General features: G+C 44.1%; 1 protein-coding gene across 1 annotated transcript; it reads right to left on the bottom strand.

The window, feature by feature from the left end:
• Positions 1-7,479: 7,479 nt before the first annotated feature.
• On the bottom strand, positions 7,480-16,534 carry LOC134212367 (very long-chain specific acyl-CoA dehydrogenase, mitochondrial). The gene is made up of 5 exons (XM_062690143.1): positions 16,256-16,534; positions 9,739-9,943; positions 9,455-9,673; positions 8,281-9,330; positions 7,480-8,223 (listed from the first exon to the last, which is right to left on the bottom strand). The coding sequence occupies exons 1-5, from the start codon at positions 16,318-16,320 to the stop codon at positions 7,870-7,872; spliced, it is 1,893 nt and encodes a 630-aa protein (XP_062546127.1). The 5' UTR covers positions 16,321-16,534; the 3' UTR covers positions 7,480-7,869.
• Positions 16,535-21,525: the final 4,991 nt, after the last annotated feature.

Here is a 21,525-nt window from a genome sequence, read left to right as displayed (position 1 = left end):
AACATGTTAATTTATCTAAATACAACGATGTACAACGCTTTACTACAAAGTACTAATAACCCAAAAAGTTGACGTAGAAACTTGTAGTAAGAGAAAAAAAATACTCACGAAAATATGATCTTGAAAAAAATAATGACAGCATGACGTGTGCAAATATTTTTGTATATGTATTTAAACTGAATATCTAAGATACAGTGCCATATAAAAACTATTTAGGACCAAACTCGATGGAAACGATGTTGGTATATCATAAAGAACATGATAAATCAACGGTTAAGGGGTAACTAGTTAAGTTTTAACAATATCATTATTTTGGATTTATGACCTATGGGGGAACCACCGGATAACTGACATACTGGCCACGTGTCCAGTCCATCACAGTCGTCCGGTTTTTGCGGTGTGAACGATAGATGAATCCCTTAACAGTTGATGCAACTTGTGTTTCTTTCGTCTCATCCATGTACCGCCCGCCATCTTCACCCGCCATAGATGGTATGATGCACTTACCTTTCAAAGATTCAAAGAACGCGTTGGTCCTCCGTGTTCATTTCTGTTCGAGAATCCACGGCGAATGAACACGGTCACGAAGAGTGGACAGAACGATGGCATCGGTAGCGGTCTCAGAATCGATGACGGTGATTCTTATATCGGTAGCGTTTCAACGGCAAATATCACAATATTTGGTCGTGTGGTCGTCATTGTCAGCGTCAGCACCACTCCCGTGAAATTTTCTCGCTAGGTTCTGGTTTTGTTGCAGCCCCACCAGCGCGATGTAGGTAACGCGACCCCGGTAAGGTAGCTTACTAAAGCCTCTCAAATACCACGAAAAATGGAGATAGAAGAAAAAGAGAACGTTATTTTTGGCAACCGACCCGGCAACGAAATAAGGACTATGATTGGAAACTCGGTACCTAGAATGTCAGGACCCTAAATGAACCTGGACGAGTGAGCCTTCTGGCTCGCGAACTGCTAAAGGTTAAAGTGAACGTGGCCGTCCGATGTCCGATGGCCCAGATCCGGAGAACGTGAATTCCGAGCCGTGGACCCCACGACCAACACTGCATTCAAATATACCATCTATTACAGCGGCGGCGGAAAAGCAGAGTATGGAGTTGGTTTCGTAGTGAAACCCATTAGCGAATGAATCTGTGTGTTGAGGATACGGGGCAAATTCTTCAATTACAGCCTAATCAACGTTTACGCACCGACAAACGATAAATCCGACGACGTGAAGGACACGTTTTATGAATGTCTTGATAAAGCGTATGGAGAGTGCCGAAAGAGGTGAAAAATGTTTTCGGAGGCGCTAACGCTCAGGTCGGTAGAGAGGACTTTTCCGTGGTAGGGAGCCCTTCACTCCGCTACAAATGACAACGTCCTACGGCTAGTAAACTTCGCTGCTGCCAGAGGGATGGCCATCAGTAGCACCTACTTTGCACGAAAGAGCATCCGAAAGCACACCTGGGGCCTGTAGCATAATCGAAATTTTACTAATAATATTAGTAGAGTAGCTTGTAACTTGTATTTTTCTGTTGCATAATGAATCTAAAAGTATCAATTTACAAGTCTAATATTACAAGTAAAGCGCACTAATAATATTAGCAGAATTTACAAGTAACTGTTGCATAAAGAAAATACAAGTACAAATTATTAGCGTTGGCTTGTAGTTTCTTTTACAAGTATGAATGGTGCTGTAATTTAATTTACAAGTAGCTTTTATTTTATTATTTCAGCTGTGCAAAGCAAATTTACATCGTTTTATTTTTTTAACAACTTATAAGAGAAAGAAACTTTTATACGTCAACTTTCGGACGTGCCGAGTGCCGTGAAAAGTGACCTTCCCGTTGCCCTATGGGCCTCAACAGTGCAACCTTTTGACCTTTTGACAGTGCAACAAGGGTAAATTGACCAACACCCCAACCATCGTACTCACCATCTCGGGCACGCACATTCCGGAACACATCCACTTCGGATGGTCCCGATGCGCCACCAGGAATTATTATCCGAACCCAATGCGCTGCTACCGCTGTTGGGAGTTTGGCCACACGGGCCGAAGATGCCCCAGCACCGCACAGATCTGTGGTAACTGTGGCAAACACCACCCAGACGAAGCAGCCATGGCAACGGACGAAGTTCACCCTGCAACATCCCGCATACCCTGCCCAGACCAGCAATACTGTAAGTACTGCAAATGCTCCAACCACCCAACATCCAGCCGCAAGTGTCCCTTGTACCTAAAGGAAGTCGAGATCCAGAAGGTCAAGGTTGATCGCGGCATTTCCTATCCCCAAGCCCGAAGAAAGGTGGAAGCTCGTTCCAGTTCCGGACAGACCAGCTCCTTCGCAGGAGTCACCAACGCCAGCAAGGATCAGGAAATCCAAGAGCTGCGAAAGAAGGTGAGTGAGCTACAAGCCGCGTCGAACAAAAAAACAACATTGCGTTGGAAACCGCTTGGAGGCGGTGAAGAAAAGCGGTACAATCGAGGACCTCGTCGAAAAAGTGGCGTCCCTAACTGAAATGGTCTCAAAACTCCAAGAGTCCATTTTGGTGAAGGATAAAATCATCGGGAAGCTGCGAGACATGGTGAAGAACACAAACCAGACCAAAACCCAGTCTACGCAGCCGAAGAAGAACATCAACATCTACGACATCTTCAGCGACGAAGACGAGGAAATGGACTCCTCCAAACAGACTCCCAAGAGAGAGCGAGCGCCGAAGGTCTCCGGCGACAGCAGTGACTCCTCCTCTGGTCCGAAGTCGAAAAGAGGAGCCATGTCCAAGGTAAAGTAAACAGTCTTTCAAGCAAAGTCAAGCGCAAAGCCCAAGTGCCGCTACAGCGGACGAAGTGCAAGCATTTCCCCCATTGGGAGCCGACATTACCCACGCCGAACTCTATGACGAGCTGCATCGGAAAAGATTCGGCCCCAACGCCGTTATCCTGCCCGGACCCTCACACGTGAGTACCGTCACCACAACCAACCACGGCGAGAGACCTGCCTCCGGAAGAGCTCTGGGGGGCAGCACACCTCCGCCACAATCCTGGTCCATCACCACTTTTTTTCCGTCGCCTACCCCATCTCTGCCGGTTGCAAGTTCCGGACCTGCAACCCCAGGAATAACCCTAGCACTCCTATGGAACATCAACGGATTGCACAACAACTGTTGTAGGAGATCCATCGAACCACACCCGCCGTTATGAACCGAACACTGGGAAGCAGGTATAAGTGGTTCACCACAGTGGAAACCAACGTGTACCGATCTACCGCAGTAGGAGTACTCTAGGAAATCCCCGACACGGAAGTCCTCATCGATGCCGACTTCCTCATTGTCGCTGTGAGGATTGAATGGCCAACCTCGACAACCATCGTGTCAATCTACATCCCCAGCGGCAAGTTCCCGAACTTGAAGAACAAACTGGTAAGTACGCTCGAAAGCCTCCCCTCGCCCGCAATCATCCTCGGGGACATCAACGGCCACTACCAGTCTTGGGGAAGTCGCACCAGCGACGCCAGAGGCAAAGTCATCTTTGACGCCGCCGCCGACGCCAGATTCGCAATCTTAAATGACTGCACTCCCACCTTCCGCCGAGGGTCCACGGAGTCCTCTGTCGATATCACTATGGCCTCGAGCGGCGTCATGGGTCGGCTTCTCTGGTCCACTGATGGGGATCCAATAGGTAGTGATCACTCGCCCATCATCGTGGCCCTAAACAGCACTCCAACCAACATCACCCGCCGGCCACGATGGAAATATGGAGAGGCGGACTGGGGCAGTTTTCAGCGGAAGATCGAACGCGAGCTGCCCGAGCTGCCAATCTCCGAGATCTCCAAAATCATCATCCAAGCGGCAGAAGGTACCATCCCCAGGACTAGTCCCAACCCGGGTCGCAAGGCCGTCCATTGGTGGTGCGATACCACCAAAAAGGCGGTAAAGGCCGTTCGCTGAAGAAAGCTAAGGCACGACTTCTAGCCGACGACCAGTGCCTCATAGACATTTGTTCCAAATGCCAAACAGCTCGGAACGACTGCCGCCGAATCCTACGCGATTCCAAAGACAAAGCCTGGGTCGAATTTCTGGACGGGATCAATCCGGACCAGTCCTCGACCGATCTCTGGAGGCGAATCAACGCGTTCCAAGGTAAGCGACGAGCTAACGGAATCACCCTGAGCATTGACGGCGTTACCCACCGGGACCCGGAGGTCGTGGCTGACGCACTTGCTGACCATTTCCACCGTAAATCATCTTTCCTGGAGTACCCTGAAAACTTCCGCAAGCAACACTCAGCTCCCGCAGTGGAAATCGCTTCCTTCCAAGTTCCACCGGACAACGGCAACGACATGAACCGGCCTTTCACCATGGCCGAACTGGATTTCGCTCTCCAAAAAGGTAGTGGTAAATCAGCCGGCCCGGACGGTACCGGCTACCAAATGTATAGGAACGTGTGGCAAGGCGGACTTCCTGAAGGCAATCAATCATGAGGGGAGCAACGGCACCTTCCCTGCAGAGTGGAGAACCAGCTTGGTAGTCCCGATACCAAAAAACCAAGGCCCAGCGAACGAAGCAGGAAGTTACCGACCCATCACCCTCACCAATGTCGGCACCAAAATCATGGAACGAATGGTGAACCGGCGACTGACCCACCATCTGGAAACAACGGGAAAGCTCGACAACCGGCAACACGCCTTCAGATCCGGACGCGGTACAGGGACCTACCTCGCCTCCCTGGGGCAAATACTTGAAGACGCCAGATCCCAAGGTAAGCACGCCGAGCTGGTGTCCCTGGACATTTCGCGCGTGGACACCCGGCGTTCTGAAAAAGCTGGCACTCTGGGGCGTCTTCGGCAACCTTCTCCATTTCGTTAAGAATTTTTTGCTGGACCGTTCTTTCCGAGTGCTTATCGGGAATTACGCATCCAAATCCATGAAGGAGGAAACCGGGGTCCCCCAGGGCTCGGTCATCGCTGTAACGCTGTTTCTCGTCGCAATGGAGGAAGTTTTCGCCAATCTGCCAAAGGACGTGCACATACTCGTCTACGCAGACGACATCCTTCTCATCGCCGTCGGCAAGCACCCCAAGTTGCTCCGAAGAAGGATCCAGTCCGCCGTTAGCAAGGTGAGTAAATGGTGCCTTTCGGTCGGCTTCGTAATGTCAGCCAACAAGTGCATGAGAACACACATATGCCAAAGCAACCATCGGCTCCCCGAGCAGCCCATCGAGCTGAACGGGTCTACAATCCCCACCAAATCATCCGTCAAACTACTGGGGATCACAGTGGATCGTCACCTGAACTTCGCAGAACATTGCAAAAGGACGAAAGAAGTTTGCAAGGTAAGAGGTAACATGATCAAGTTGATCTCCAGAAAGAGAAACCGAAGTGACCGAGCTCTGCGCCTCTGTGTGGCAGACGCGGTCATTACAAGCTGCCTGCTGTACGGACTGGAGCTTACGTCGTTGAACCTACCAGAAGTCGCTTGCTCCCTAGCCCCCGTGTACAATCGGGCGGTTCGGCTTGTCTCGGGACACCTTCCGTCAACACTTGTGGACATCGCCTGCGCCGAGGCCGGCGTAATACCCTTCCGCTACAAGGTCACCGCAACCCTCAGTTCCAAAACTGTTGGGTACCTGGAAAAAACCAAAGCCACCCGTGACACCTGCCACCTCCTCGACAGGGCCAACACCGCCCTCCGTAGTAAAACCTAACAACAGCTACGTAAAATTGCCGGACTCCACCGCCTCGGCCCCAGAAGCTGGGCTTCCGATCCCCCGAAGCTTGATATGACGCTGAAGGCTCAGCTACGACATGACGCTGAAGGCTCAGCAACCAACAGGCAGCAGCTATCATCGACTACCGGACATGTTCTCCGTATTTTCGGCGGAAGCTGCGGCCGTCTTCCAGGCGGCGTCCCTGCCGAGTAACGGTCCGATTGTCATCGTCACCGACTCGGCAAGCGTGCTTGCGGCACTGGCATCTGCAACCAATCGTCACCCCTTCATCAAGGCAACCCAACAAGTACTGCACGACGGTATCACCCTGATCGTAGCGTCCCAGCCGACAACGCTAAGTTGTGGATCAAGCACCAAACCAACACGGCATGGGCAAACGACTTGAGAAGGCAGTGGAACGTCTGCCGAATGATGAAAAACACAACGCTCCCTGGTGAAGATCTTCCCAACCGGCACGAGCCCCCGAAAACGCGAACACTTTGAAACTTGGATTCCGTGAGGAGTGTCTTTAAGCCGGAAGGGTACGATGAGCAGGGCATGTTGCAAGAAGACGGTGTGGAGCACAGCAAGCGAGGTGGGCAAACCAGGTGCAAAACGACTTAGCGAGCGAGAGACGCATTCGAGAATGTAGGGATGTTGCCTCGAACCGTGTATTGTGGCGTCAAATTGTTGATTCAGTGTTATCTGTTTAGATGTAAACTAAATAAATGAAATGAACTATTTCTATTACTAATACTTTTTGAGTAACAATGAGTACAATTCATTTAAAGTTAATTGCCTATGTTCCGGGTATAGGGCCACCCGGAGTGGAAATTAATTACTATGTCGGAAACTCGATTTATGCATATGCACAACATGTGATAAATTTAGTTCGGAAAAAGTATTGGAGGGTAACCACTTCCTTCGGTTGGGTTTGATCCCACAAAACCAGTACGCTAGACAGGTGCTTTCCCAACTAAGCTACGAAGGACTTCCGTTGTCCTCCGCAGCTTAACGGGTACTGTAGAAACCAAATTCCCAGCACCAGGCACGTAGCCGAACTTCTCAATATACTTACCTTACTAGATAAACATTCATGAATAGTAACATATAATCCGTCCAATAAATTATTATTATTAAGCTAATAACTGAGTTAAAAGCCTGACCAAGTTTTAGTGGGAATTTGAAGGAACGAAGAAGTTAAGTGCGGCTTTAGCGCTAACTAGCCTTGGGGTTTGTCATAAGACGAGTTTGTTCTATTCCATTTAAGGTCACTCCTGACAAAATCCAAGTTTCAAAGTGCTCGCGGTTTCGGGGGCACACCACTCGATACGGAAGCAACGCACAACTGTCATTTTTGTTGATTTAGTTTTGCTGCGTAAATAAAAAATGACAGTTGTGCGTTGCTTCCGTATCGAGTGGTGTTGCCCCCGAAAACGCGAGCACTTTGAAACTTGGATTCCGTCAGGAGTGACCTTAAGCCATTTTCTTTGCATCCACCATTTTACTATAAAACAATATTATATCGTCGAGTACACAAAGCGTTACATTATTTGATATTTCTTTCCCATATTAAGCTTAGATTTAGGACTCAAATTTTTAATTTTGATCAAAATAGTTGAAAATAGTGACTTTTCTCGAGAAAAACTGACTTTAGGGACTTTTTAGTGACCTACTCGAAAAAATAGACCAAGTCACTAAAAAGCGACACGCTACCAGGCCTGTCATAAGTGTTATTCATTGGGTTGCTGGTTTCGGATTAATTATAATATTAATTTTCTAGTAAAATTAAATATATTTTCTAAACATAAAGTACACAGTTCGTTCTTAAGTTAATTGTATGTACATCGAACAAAACATAACGGGTGGGTATCCTGATAACCAAAAATCTTAACATAAATCAGTGGATGTAGGTGAATTTATTTATCTATTGTGTCGATCAATCGTTCATTCCAATATCTTTCATCTCGCGTACAGTGACAATTGGAGCAAGGCCCAACTCTTGTAGCATTGTCTAACCTTCTCCTCAACAACAGTGCATATGACTACGATTGGGTGAATATTTGACAAAATAGTGCTGGATCCTTAATTAAATTTTCGCTAGAAAATCAATCCGAACCATATCGGCAAACGTTGAAACTAATTTGCTAACAACCGCTCCCCGCTTAGTCAATATCCAGTGGATTGTTATGCGCAATTCCATTGTGCGCGCAAATGTTCTTGGAAATCTGCGACATCCGACCGTAGTTTTTCGCAAACGAGTCGGTGTTGATTTTGCGGATATTGACGCGCACTCGATCGGCTGCCTCATGACACCAGGCCTGTGCCATCAGGACCTCGTGATCGGCGGAAGGCAGACTCTTCTGAACGGCCCGAGATGCGCGAGACAGAACGACAGCCATGGAGTAAGTGTCGATGGCGGCATCTGCCAACCGGTTCAACATGAACTGTTCTTCGACAATTCCCTTACCGTGCTTGACCAATAGAGATTCTACCGCCTGGCCGAAAATGTCAATGCTCTGAAAAAATTCTGATTTAGTATGCATGCCTATGACTATGAATCAAATATAAATTACCTCAGAACACTGCTTTGCTGAATCTTTAAGTGGACCAGCAACGAAGGGAGTAAGATCGGTTCCGCCATAGCCGATGCTACGGATCGCCCGTCGGGATCCTTCCTTGAAAATCAATCCCAGATTGGCAGCAGGATTTTTGAACGCCTTCTGTAACTCTTTAAGATGCGACCCCGCGTATTGGATACCGGTTAAGGCGACAAACAGTCTCAGAATATCATTAGTTCCTTCAAAGATTCTGAAGATTCTCAAATCTCGCAGAATTCGTTCCAATCCAGCGTCCTTCATGAATCCCATTCCGCCGAGAATCTGAATAGCTTCGTCGCACACATACCACGCCGATTCCGAAGCGAATACCTTAGAGATGGCTGCTTCCAGATGGTAATCCGTTGAACCGGAATCCATGTTTCCAGAGATCATGTACGCCATCGATTGTGTCGCATAGTGGTGCGTAGCCATACGGGCAAGCTTCTCCTGGATACCACCATAGGTTTCCAGCTTTCTTCCGAACTGAACGCGATTCGTGGCGTGTTCGGTAGCCTTCTGAATACAAGCTCTCATGGTACCAGAAAGGGTAGCAGCCATTCCGAATCTACCATTGTTCAAAATATTCATGGCCACCTTGAAACCATTGCCCTCACCTCCCAGAACGTTTTCAATTGGAATCTTACAATCCTCGAAGTAAACCTCAGCCGTATTTGAGCATTTGATGCCCATTTTATTCTCCGGTGGACCGCTGGTAACACCACCGAAACCGCGTTCGACAATGAATGCGGTCACCTTATCCTTCTTCTGTCCGGTGCGAGGATCTTCGAATTCAGTTTGAGCGAAAACGGTCATAATGTCCGCAATTCCACCGTTGGAAATCCAAATCTTAGACCCATTGAGTACATAGTGTTTCCCGTCTGACGTTTTCACGGCGCGGCATCGGATTGAACCGGCGTCCGAACCGGAACTCGGTTCAGTCAAGGCAAACGCCGCATAGGTACGCCCGGTGGAAACTTTTGGCAGGTATTTTTCCTTTTGCTCCTTAGTTCCGTACAGCAGGATTCCCTACAGAGATAAGCGATAGAGGGCGTTTGAATGATTTCATAATAAACAAGTTCCTTATCAGTTGAGCTGATAGTTTTGTGTTGAAACGTGTGATCGAGGCACGTGCATAAAGCGAGTTACTCACTTTGAAACCAATACTTTGATGCGCACCGATGAAGATTCCCAATCCCAAGTCCTGTCCACCGATGATGTCGCACATTCTCGAGTACTGAGTGTTGTTCAGGCCGAGACCACCGTGCTCCGGAGGAACCTGAAGCGAGAAGGCTCCCAGCTCCCAGAGAGCATCCGAGGTGGTTTGATCAATGTTGGCGGTGGTGTCGTTTTTAACTGGATCGTTGACTTCCTAAAATTTTGAATTAATTTTTATCGAATGTATAAACATTGCTGTAATTTGGATCATTGACAAACCTCGAAAAATCTAGTCACGGGGTCAACAAACGCCGAAATGTACTCCTTCTGTTCGGCATCCAGTACTTCGGGATAGGGGAAGACCTGAGAAGGTTGTACTTCACCGCGGAAGATGTTGGTCAGAAAAGACATGTTGGGCTTCTTGTCATCGGCTTCTGGGCTATTCTCCGCACGCTTTTGCGTTTGCGGTGCCGCCGAAAGGCATCTGAAACCGAAAAAAAAGGATTAATTATTGGATTCTTTTTGTGCTTTATAAAATTTTAACATTTCATTGAATTTTTAAAATAAAAGATACGATATGAATGCCTATCAAAACTTTCTGTTTCGGAATCGGAAACCTCAAAAACGATTGTAGATCTTAAGATAACGGTCTGTACCGCTTGTATGATGACATGATACAAGGACAAAGGGCTGATTATTTGCGATGGATGCTCCAAGTTACAATTGTATTGGGTTGGGAGTCATCTGAAGGCTGGAGAAATGGTTCTTCTCGAACGAATATTGGCAGAAGGAGGAAATGAAACTGGCAATGAAATCTGAAGAACCAATAGGATGAAGAATCAAAAAGCAAGAAGAAGTTAGCAGTAGACGACTTATCAGATAAATCAACCAAGTCGAACCGTCCGCTGGAATCGTCATTAGAGAATAAGGTGAAAGCGTTGGATAAGGAACAGGTTGCGGAAGAAAAGGAAATCGAAGAGGGACGTCAACTGTGGAAGAAGCGAATGGAGATGCGAGACAGAAATACGAAAGCGAGAAATGGCACTGGGTAAATATTACTGGAGAAAACGCTTCAAGTACAACCAGAACTCCTAGAATAAATGGAAAGATTGCGAGCATTAGCATAAGCATAGCATTGTTACGGTGTAATTCGTAGATTGGACACTAGTGATACTCATGTTTTACTTTTGAGATCCTTATCTAGAATGCTATCAGAAATCAAGAAGGGGAGTGGTCCTTGATTCCAGTCTTAAACAAAAATAACAAAAGCATGAGGATTACTACTCCTGGCCACGCCCATCTTCACCGTAACTAGGGAGAGGAAGGAAGTGTTGATGTAGTACTTACTTAACGAGAGACCACCGACTTAGCGACACCCTCATAAGTACCACGGAGTTGGATAATGAGGAAGGTATTCGTTGGGTCAGGATTTGCCTGTAGCTGGCAATGTAACCGTGGTAGATCTTACCCCGTAACACACCACGTAAAGGTGTCTACCCAGCATTACGGGTAAATAAATGGAAAGATTGCGAGAGCCATACAAAGTGAAGATGGCGAAAGATAAGGTGAAAGTGAACGCAACTGACACAAATAAGACAGGATTTGAGTAGGATCAGCATTTAATGAAACTATTGAGAACAATAGCGCTGCAAGAAAAATCGAGAGAAGAAGTAGATGAAGGAGGAATTAAAGGCGGGGCCTCCGAAGATTCAGATTGCAACGCGAAATGTAATTTCCTGGAAGTGGAAACCCGAGGAGTAACTGCTCTTCATTGGCAGTTACGAGGCTTCGAACAGAGCTTGCGGATTTTCTGAAAGGTCCAGCACTTGAGAGTGTTCGAGGGTAATTGCTTTTACCGAAATCGATTCCCAACCTGATAGGAAAACTGCGATATAAGTTTCTACAGTATCAGTTGGAGAAGGTTAGTCGTTTTGAGCATCGGAAACGTAGTTAAGCAACAATGCTACCAACTCGAGGCAGCGGATTTGAAGCAACATCTTGTCAATCCGTTGCTACTACAGAACTTGTTGGATAAGTTGCCGTATTCAGTAAAGAACCATAAAGAAAATACACGTACGACTCTTTTCAAATTTTGTTTAGAAAATTGTTGCTGAGGCTAAGACCAGCTAAATCAAACGATACTCTTCCTAATAGTCAGAAGAGGGACTAAGGACAAGGAAACTGCCACATGTGAGCTTCACTCCTTTCGATAATCGAGAACCGAAAGTGCAAAACCTTGTAGAGCGTGTAGGCGCACTGACCATCGGTTGAGGTTCTATCAAGACTTGTCATGTAATGCGCCGATCGCATGGAAATCGTTGAGAAGAACAAGCTATGCAAAATTTGTTTTTAAATTATCGCGAAAAGGCTCTATGTTACTCAGAGAATGCCGAGAACGCCATCATACACTTCTAATGACATCTTATGAGATCAAACGTTAGTGAAGGTTTCCAAAAAGGGAGACCTGACTGTATGCGATAACTGGCAGTCATTATGTTACTGTACGCAAAGCTATTCTACGCACTTATTTTTTTTCGCCGAGATCTCAGCATTTTTTTTTGTCTCGTCTCAATTACGAGAATATATGAGGCGCCCTGATATGCAAGGGGGAATATCATCGGCCTCATCGAGGTACAGTACGGGGCCTTCTCGTGTCGAGTGCTGCACAACCCCGACCTCATCCGGTTCTTAGCTGGTGTGAGGTGTATATCAGCACTACTGCTCCTCATCGTAATCGACGAGATTCTGGTAGGTCCGATTTACCGTGAACTGAACCGCGGGCTACTTATGGCCCCACAACTGGATCTCAAACAATCAGCTCCATCGTCGTTATCACCAGAGGCCAATAGCAACTGAAATTAGGGAACGGAAGTGAGGTTGGGTCGGCAACACCTTACGTAGGATGGGAATTAAATATGCAGGCAAGCATTAGATTGGATCCCAGCCGGACATCACAGCAGAGGAAGAGGCTCATGACGGCGCAGCCTCCAAGAAAATAATATTAGAAGTATATTGAAATCTAACCTGACAACAGGTTAAGGATGGAGATCTTTCAAGTCGTCACTTTTCACCACTCGGGGTGTACAGGACCCATAAGTAAGTAAGGATCAATGTAGTTATTAACACTCATTTACAAATGCAAGAAGCGATATTATATCGACGCTGGAATTATTGGACAAGGGGTTGATGGAGCGATCATCAACCGATCAATCAGGCGAGAAACGAGTTCATGAGCCATACTCACGATTACCTGGATCGCTGATGTCTCGCGAAATGAGAGAAACTTGACGAAGATAAACCTGTCAGTTTCGCCCTCAGTTATTCTTTCGTCGTATTCAAGTCAGCGGTCTTGCATGCTTGTTGGACTAAACAATCTATGCGCAATCGTGCCGTTCGAAGCTAAGATTGGTCAACTAGGAAAACCAAACGCTGTTCTGTTCAATCTCGGTTGCGCAGTATTCGATCCAACTAAAAAGCCATAAGCAGTGCGGAATTTCTTCGCGCACTACCACGTATTCTTTAATGAACATTTGCATGAACTATTGCATCAGCAATACGCAATTGAGGAGTCCGTAGTGGAAGTACAAAATAAGTCGAAAGATGAAAAACGAGCTCGCAAGATTCTGGAGCGAACAACAGCATGTACGCTTTCGTGGTAGCTGGGATGCTGGAAATATGACATGCGGAATGGATGGACATGTGGCCGATCGTCGGAACGAGCTACCGGGAAGCGAATATTGTGAAGGCGTGCTCTTTTGTTTTTCGGCAGTGGCAATGGATAGTTCAAAGCGAATTTCCCTCCAAATTTTCATTTTGCGCAAAGTTTCAGCTGGCTGAAGATTCTGCACTCCTACTAAAACCGTTTGCCTTTGGACAAATACAACACGCGTTCCGTGATTCATCGCCAATCCGGCGAGATTTGCCATCCGTTGACCCATTTTGGGCATCCGTCGACAAATCGTGCGAGTGTTAACCGTCGGCCAAACGACCGAGTACAACGTCATCCTACCGGCCGCGTCACCCGGCGGCCGATCTATCCATCTGGCGAGTACCACTATTTTTTGGTGGATTCAGTGCATCGCGTCCTCCGTGACCAATCATAGAAGTCGGCCTTTCCGACTTTTCGGTTAATCCGGAGAGCTTCCATATCCGTTTGCCCGACCAATTAAGCTACGTCGACCCATTTTGAACATCCGTCGGCAAATCGTTTGATTAGTGTAACCGTCGGCCAACCACGCTACATGTCTGGCCATCCACAAGCAAACCGATGGAGTCTTCACAGATAGAACCACCGACGAAACTGTCAAATCCAGTCAACATCCCTGTAAGATGTGCGTCTTTTGTACCCACCTTATTGGCTACCGTTGGCTGTAAACCAATAGTCTGGGGTTCAGGACGGTTCCCCTTTTAGGACCTGTCGGCGATTCCTCGAGGGCAAAATGCCATGACAGAAACGGTATCCTTATCAAGATAAGGAGAATGGGTTCTAAGGGGTGCTCGGTATAATCTAGAATCCGGAGCAGGATAAATTTCTCTTCTCAACGGAGCATCTGCAGAACGTTCGGTTAAGGAAGCAATGAAGGTAATAGATGACGTATGATGGTAGGAAGTTGACGGACGAGATACTTCTGAACTTGTTCGGGCCAAAGGATTTGATCAATTACACAACACAACTCGTACTCTTGAAAAACTACAGCAATTGTTCGCTAACTGGGTCAAAAGCAGTTATCCTGTCAAAAAACAAAAACAAACACTAGGCTGCGAGGGGATGCTAAATGGTATATTTTTGTCGTTCCATGTAAAACATTGATCATAACAATGCATCGTAGATCCCCTCGACAGCCCAGTTAAAAAGCGGCGTTCGTTAACTGGACTGATGTTTTAGTCCAGTTAGCGAATGGATGCTGTACTGCAAAAAGCACGTGGTGTCATCAGTGCCAAGGCTTGAAGAGCGACATCCACATTAGGAGCGGGATTAGCCAACAGGAAATACATGTGAGCGTTTGTCTGGAGAAACTTTTGAAGTCTCTTTTAAGCAACTCAACTGTTTCGAATTTGGTATCCTGTCATTAGGAAAAGGCCTTTGAGTGGTATTTCTGAACAGGTGATGTATAAGGGCAAGAACCTTGCCTACACGCCAGAGCTCCTACGAATGGCAAAAAAAATTAGTTCCTTGACGATGGCAGATGTTTTGGACGGAAAGCAATTTGGTGTAAATGCAGGAGCATCATCTGAAATCTTCTCAATCGCTAGTGATGATTATCTTGATCTCTACGACAAACACCTTGACATGATATGACAACAAAGCTTACACGGCCACAAACACGAGCATGACAGAATGATCTCAGGTTGTTGATGACCACATAATCGAAGGAAACATCGGTCAGCTAAGTAACATCAAGTCTTCTGAATGTTAAGAACTGTCAGACTGGCTTCTGAAATATTGCGTCGAACGACTAGCTAGAACGCTACTCCGCAAAGATTTAAAAGCAAGTGATATACTGAAGGAGTATTATGAACCCTATCTACGGGCATATCACATTGCTGAATTCACATCTCAATCACATAGCTCGACGTCTCGCCTGCTGAATCAAATATTGAGCCGCTGACTATCACCAGTTGCAAAAGGAGGACGCAGTACATAAAGGACTTTTGTTGTCGAGGGATACTAAATTTTTAATTCAATAACTACAAAATCAGAACGTATTCTACATGTTATGTTTAGGAAAGATACATCGTCTAATCCAGTACGTATGCGATTAGGGCCTAGGCCTAGGGTTACAGCTCCTGGACTTCATCTCATAACTCCGATATTCATCCCACGAAAAACAAAGCAATGAAAAGGTATTTGATTTGTTTCTTATTTTTGTGATTTTTTTCGGCAGTGACTGAGCACGCATGTTTGTAAAAAGAAACGACGAAATTAGTGCCTTATTTCTTTGTTTCGCGATGAGATGAATATAGGTTTAATGAGATGGAAAACGGAACAGTTCCCCTATATAAAAAGCTAATTCCGGGGCATTTGTTTTATAGAAAAATGTTACATTCTATAGAATCGATGCAAAAATGAATATAAAATATTTAAAATTCCAAAATATTGTTTGCAATTGAACTTAGTGTGGAATGATCAAAGAACTGATATCCAAATTAAATGGTAAAACTATTTATTTTATCCCTCATTGTCAATAAATAACGATACTGATAAAAGCAATGAGCGATCCATTTCAACTCGACGATATCTAGGCAATATAGAATTAGTCATAATCATTCCAGTTAATCTTTTGAAGGCGCTATCACCAAAAACGACCTTTGATCACTCGTCACGCTCGTCATTGCAATCCGGAAAAGTCTTTTAATAAGGGAGAGCACTACAATAATCATAGCGCAAGTCACACCACAAATATAGTCAGACACTCTCAGCTGTGTGAAATGCGGCTTAAAAGCACCGGTAGTTTAGGCCTCAACCACACGAACCAGATGTGTGTCGTCACCACTAGCTGGCGCATTTACACATACTATTGGGTAGTTGTTTACGCAAATTGCAGCTACATCGAGACGAAAGTCCAAAGTCTAATGTTTATTTACTTACTTTGGGGAAGTTCAAATTTGGCACCTGACTGTATATATTCATAATCCCTTACTAAAAATAGAGTAGTTTTACGCATTGATAGTATAAAGATTATGACCTATATCGAGAACTGATGGGAATCAATCATGTAACACATCCATGACCTTGTCTGGTCATTGCAACAAAGAAGAAGGCACTTATTATCATTCCGCAATACGTGGAACTTACCTTCGTAGTTCGATGGCTTTCACCTTTTGGCCATTGCGAATCACAATCTGTCCCAATCGAAACATTTTCGCCAGCTCCTATGCTTCGTAGAATCGTTGCAACACCAAAATATCAATATGCACAAACTAAAATTGAAATTATAGATGACGAACGGTTTAAAAGTCACTTGCACAAACAACTAGCCGATGTATTGCGATAGTTGCAGGACTGAACTGACTGAACTAACTCGAGATATGTACGTGATTGCTATGCGAGCTCGTTGGCTGAAATGACGGATCGGCTTGAAGGTAGTTAGATGAAGGCTCTTTATGGAAGCTGAAGCTTTCTGAACATGAACTAGGGAACACAACAATCGAGCGTGCTTGCTTGTCATACATCTGTAACCCCCTCGTTGGATGGGTTTGCTTTGTTCATTCTGTCGGTGCTTAAACTTTCTATGCAGTGAACCTTTTTGAATTTGGTTTTCATTTGATTGGACTGTTGGGATAATCCAATTGGTATATTGATTTAATATGAATCAAGTTGAACTTGAGAATATCAGTCGCAATATTCCAATTGGAAAAGATCTATTGAATTTGAACTTGAGCGTTTCCCAAAATAACTACTTGCACATAGAATTGAACTGAACTGATCCACGTACATATTTAGCATTTTTGCCAAAAATTAGATCAGTTCCATCAAAGTTAATTGCTAAATTTCTGTCTATGAAGCCACCAAGTTCGAAAAATATGTACAATGTTTGAAAACTCGATGTGAATACACGAGCACAGTCTGACATTATAATTAGAGCAAATAGGAAGCATTAATTGATGTTGATATCAAAATGAAATTATAATTTGTTCTCAATTTTTGTTTATCATAATTAATTATATATTTTAATTTTATTTTGATGTAGATTTTTGCCTTTCTCGTACAATAAAGTTGTACCGAAAGGCTATCATTTCACTCCAAGAACGAACTTTTTATAGAAGGCTCGGAGACCCATAGCGTTATATACCAATCGACTCAGCTCAACGAACTGAGCACATGTCTGTCTGTCCGTGTGTATGTGTGTGCACAAAAGCTAAGAAAAATATTAGACAACTTTTCATATAGTAATCCTTAACCGATTTTCTCGCAACTAGCTTTATTCGACAGAGGGCAAGAAAAAGATATTGAGCAGATTTACCCATCAAAAGTTGCATTTTTTGAGCTCTAAAAGTCACCCGAAGACGACTTTTCCGAGAAATCTAAAACAAAAAAAGTAGATCAAAAATACTGTTTTTTGAGATACACCCTAATCCAATTAGGTAAAATTGATCTAAATCAGCCAACTTAAGAGCTACAGAAAAAGCTTTTTTAGCAAAATTTATGGAATAAGCTGCGCTACAACTTTGTAGAACATAACGTGTCAGAAATGATGGCCTTACTATTTCTAACAGTTTTGTAGAACAACATTTCTTCTAAAAATTATAGTTTTGGCGTAAATTGCATCTTTCCGCGTAAATCTGTATCCTGGACCATAGTGCATTGAAACCTTTTGCAATATTCAATGCAGATGTAAACTTTATTTACCTATTACCTTGTATAAGTATAATACTCGTGAATTTGCTTAATTTTTTTCTACCGCATAAAAATGTAAATAATTATTGATTGATTATTGACCATTGAATTATTGATGTCTACCTCTGAAGGTTGGCACGTTGTAGCTTATGTAAGCATTTTTGGTAATTCCCGTGATATAGTTATTGGAAATAAGTGATAATGGCTGCTCAGGTGTACATCACGGCAGAAAGGGCGTAGCCAAGGGGGGCAGGGGGGGGGCGTCGCCCCCTCCCTAAATTGTGGAATGATTGAACGGGTACTGAAAAGAATTCCCTCAAACATGTGCACTTTACGATCCAATCATATACAGAAATAGGCGGTTGAATTTATAAAAATTCCCCAGGGCATCCAGGATCCATAATATACGAAAGTTCAAAACAACTCGAAACATTTTGGGCTCAAAAATTCTCCTTGAAATCCCTCTAGAAGCTCCCCTGGGGACTTCTAAATTCCTCCGGAAAGTGATCCACAAATTCCTCTGAAAATCGTTCGCAATTGTAATTGTAATTCCTCCTTATCTAGAAACCCTCCACTATTTTTTTTAGGAAATTCACGAGGAAATTCCTTGAAGATATTTTTTCTTCTCTCCAAGATCTACATCTAGATATTTCTTCGGCTATTCTCTCTTCAGGAAGAATCCGGCATTTCCTTCAGGCATGCATTCGAGAGTTCCGTCAAGAATACATACGGAATTTCTTCCCAAAATTCTACCAGAAGTTTCTTTAAAAATTTATGACGGAAATCCTCCGATTTAGCTCCATAATTTCACTTGTAAATCTATAAGAAATTCCTTCGGAAATTCTTCTAAGAACTTCTCCGGGCATTCCTCTCGGAACTCTTCCTTTAATTCCTCCAGGATTACTTCCAGGAAATTTTCCGGGAATACCTCCAAACATTCAATAGCGAAATCATCTGGCATTCCAATCTGGAATTCTTTTCGCAATTACTTCAGAATATCCTTCAAGAAATCCTCTAGAAATATCTTCATGAATTTCACCTGGAATTCATCCAAGTATTTCCCCAGAAATTCTTACAGGTATTTTTTCGGGAGATTCTTCAGGTACTTCTCCAGCAATTCCTTCAGGAATTTCTCTAGGAGATTTTCCGCGGAAGTGTACTAGAGTTCCTTCCGGACTTCACTCGGAATTTACTCGGATATCTGCCAAGAGTTCTTCCAGAAATTTCTTCGGAACAATCCGCAGAGATTTTCTTCAGCAATTCATCTGGGAATACTTTCAGGATTTCATCTGGGAATTTCTGCATTAATTCCTCCTGGTATTTTTCTGGGAATTCCTTCAGATATTTTTTCGAAAATTCCTTTAGGAACTTCTCTAAGAATTATTTCAGGACTTCCATGTGGGAATTCCTCCGGAAGTGCTTGTGGGAGTTCCTCCGGGAGTTCTTCCAGGAGTTTTTCCAAGAAATTCTCCGGTAATACCTCCAGGAACTTTACAGGGAATTCCTGGACGATATTTGGCAGGAATTTCACGGGAAATGGGATTTCGAAAGTTCCTTCAGAAATATTTTTTCTTTTCCTCTAGGGTATTCCACCGGATGTTCCTCTGAAGTTCCACCAGTAGTTCCTTCGGGAATTCAATCAGGCTTTCTTCCAGGAATTCATTTAGCATTTCTTTAGGCATTTATCTACAAATTCCTCCAGAAGTTCCTCGGAGAATTTCTCTGGAAGTTCTTACGGAAATTCCTCCGGGAGGTTCTTTTAAGAATTCTTCCAGGAGTTCCTCCTGGAATTGTTACGGAAGTTCCTTTGGGAGTTCATCCTAGAATTCTTACGAGAGTTCCTCCAGGATTTCCTCCGGAAATTCTTCCTGTAGTTCTTCAGTAAATTCCTCCAAAAGTTCCACCGGCAGTTCCTCCGAGAATTCCTCTGATAATTTTTCCGGAAATTCCTGTAGAAAATCCCCCGGGAGTTCCTCCGGAAATTACTCTGGGATTTCCTCCGGGAGTTCCTTTTCAGAGAAACACCCGGAGAAACTGCAGGTGAAACTCCCGGAGGGATTCTCGTAGAAACTGCTGGTGGATCTCCCGGAGGAATTCCCGAAGGAACTGCCGGAGGAGCTCCCGTAAGATCTCCCGTAAGAACTCCCGGAGGAATTTCAGGAGAAACTCCTAGAAGAATTCCTAGAGGACCTCCCGGATGAGCTCCCAGAGAAACTATCGGAAGAACTTCGGGAGGAATTTCCAGCTTAATTTCTGAAGAAAGCCTAAATGATTTCCTGAAAAAAGCCTGAATAATTTTCTGGGATAGCTTCTGGTGGAACTCCCGGAGGAATTTCCGGAGAAACTCCCGGATGAATCGCTGGTGGAATTCCCGGAGGAACTCTCATAGGAATTTTCTGGAAGAATTTCTGAAGAAACTCCCGGGAGAATTTTCAAACGAACCCCGGGGAATCTACCAGAAGCATCCTCAGCAACAAGAGAATTCATCTTTTAGACAAATCTCGTCTAGCTGAAACCTTTGTTGGGGACCTCCCGGAGAATTGCCTGAGGAGCTCGCAGAGAAATTCTCGTAGGAGCTTCTGGTGGAAAATCTATATAAATTCCTGAAGAAGCCTAAATAAATTCCAATTCTGCCGAAATTCCCGGAAGAATTTTCAGAGGAACTGCCGATAGAACTACCGGAATAATTCTCGAAGGAAATCCTAGAGAAATTCTTGGTGGAAATGCCGGTGGAACTCCTGGAAGAATTCCAGGAGGAATTTTCGGAGAAATCTTGAAGTTTCCACCGGAATTCTTTCAGGATTTCATTGCGAATTAATCTAGGAACACCTCCGAAAATTCCATTGTTGATTTCATTTTCGGTATAATTTCTGTATAAATTTCCGGTGGAATTCCTGGAGAAATTCTTTGAAATTTTCACAAGAAATTATTCGAAACAATTCACAGAAAATTTTATGGAATTTACACAAGAAATTCGAAGATTTTTCGTGAAATTCTTAGGAATATTTACTGGCAATCCTGCGAAATTTCCACGGAATATTCTTATTCTTAAAAATTAGGGGAAACAGCACGAAATTATTTGAATTATTGCAGGGAATTCTGCAGAACTTATAAAGAAGTTCGTGAAGATTTTCTTGGAGTAAATAATGGTGGAATTTTCGGATCAATTCCCGGCAAAATTTATGGTGGAATTCCTGAAGACACCGCCGAAGAAGTTGCTGGAGGCATTCCTAAAGAATCCCTGATAGTATTTAGGATAGAATGCCAGGAGCAATTGTCGAAGGAATTCCTGGAGAAAGCTTGCATATTGATTTTTCTGCCTATTTTATAATAAATATTATTTCAGAGAGGATTTGTTTAGAAATTCAGATGTATGGTTCTAGTTTTCTTAAACTTATGGAAGAATGCAGGATTTTTATAATAATTGTTATAGCCGATTTAATATTCTTTCTGAATACTAAGTTCGTTAATATTTTTCTCACATTATTTAAAAATATCTGATGAGCAATAAATCACGCATTTTTAAATCCATTATTGTTTTAATCATTATTGTTTCGATTTGGTTTGGATTTGGTTTCATGTGTTAATATTCATGTGTTTTTAGAAACTACTATAAAACTACGATTTGGAAGACCAAAAAAGTTGCCCCTCCCCCTTCTCGAAATCCTGGCTACGCCCATGCACGGCAGACTACTACACTCCTAATAATCTAAACGTTATTTCAACCT

This window comes from Armigeres subalbatus, chromosome 2, assembly GCF_024139115.2.
Source record: "Armigeres subalbatus isolate Guangzhou_Male chromosome 2, GZ_Asu_2, whole genome shotgun sequence".
NCBI classification, from domain to species: domain Eukaryota; kingdom Metazoa; phylum Arthropoda; class Insecta; order Diptera; family Culicidae; genus Armigeres; species Armigeres subalbatus.
Note: the sequence above shows the minus strand (reverse complement) of the source record. Positions and strands in the feature narration are given on the sequence as shown.

Excerpts from the sequence above, each read along its gene's own strand:
- LOC134212367 (XM_062690143.1), bottom strand. The coding sequence starts at position 16,320 with ATGTTTCGATTGGGACAGATTGTGATTCGCAATGGCCAAAAGGTGAAA. Across the intron at positions 9,944-16,255 it reads AAAGCCATCGAACTACGAAG|ATGCCTTTCGGCGGCACCGC; the intron begins GTAAGTTCCACG and ends TTTCGGTTTCAG. Across the intron at positions 9,331-9,454 it reads ATCAAAGTATTGGTTTCAAA|GGAATCCTGCTGTACGGAAC; the intron begins GTGAGTAACTCG and ends TTATCTCTGTAG.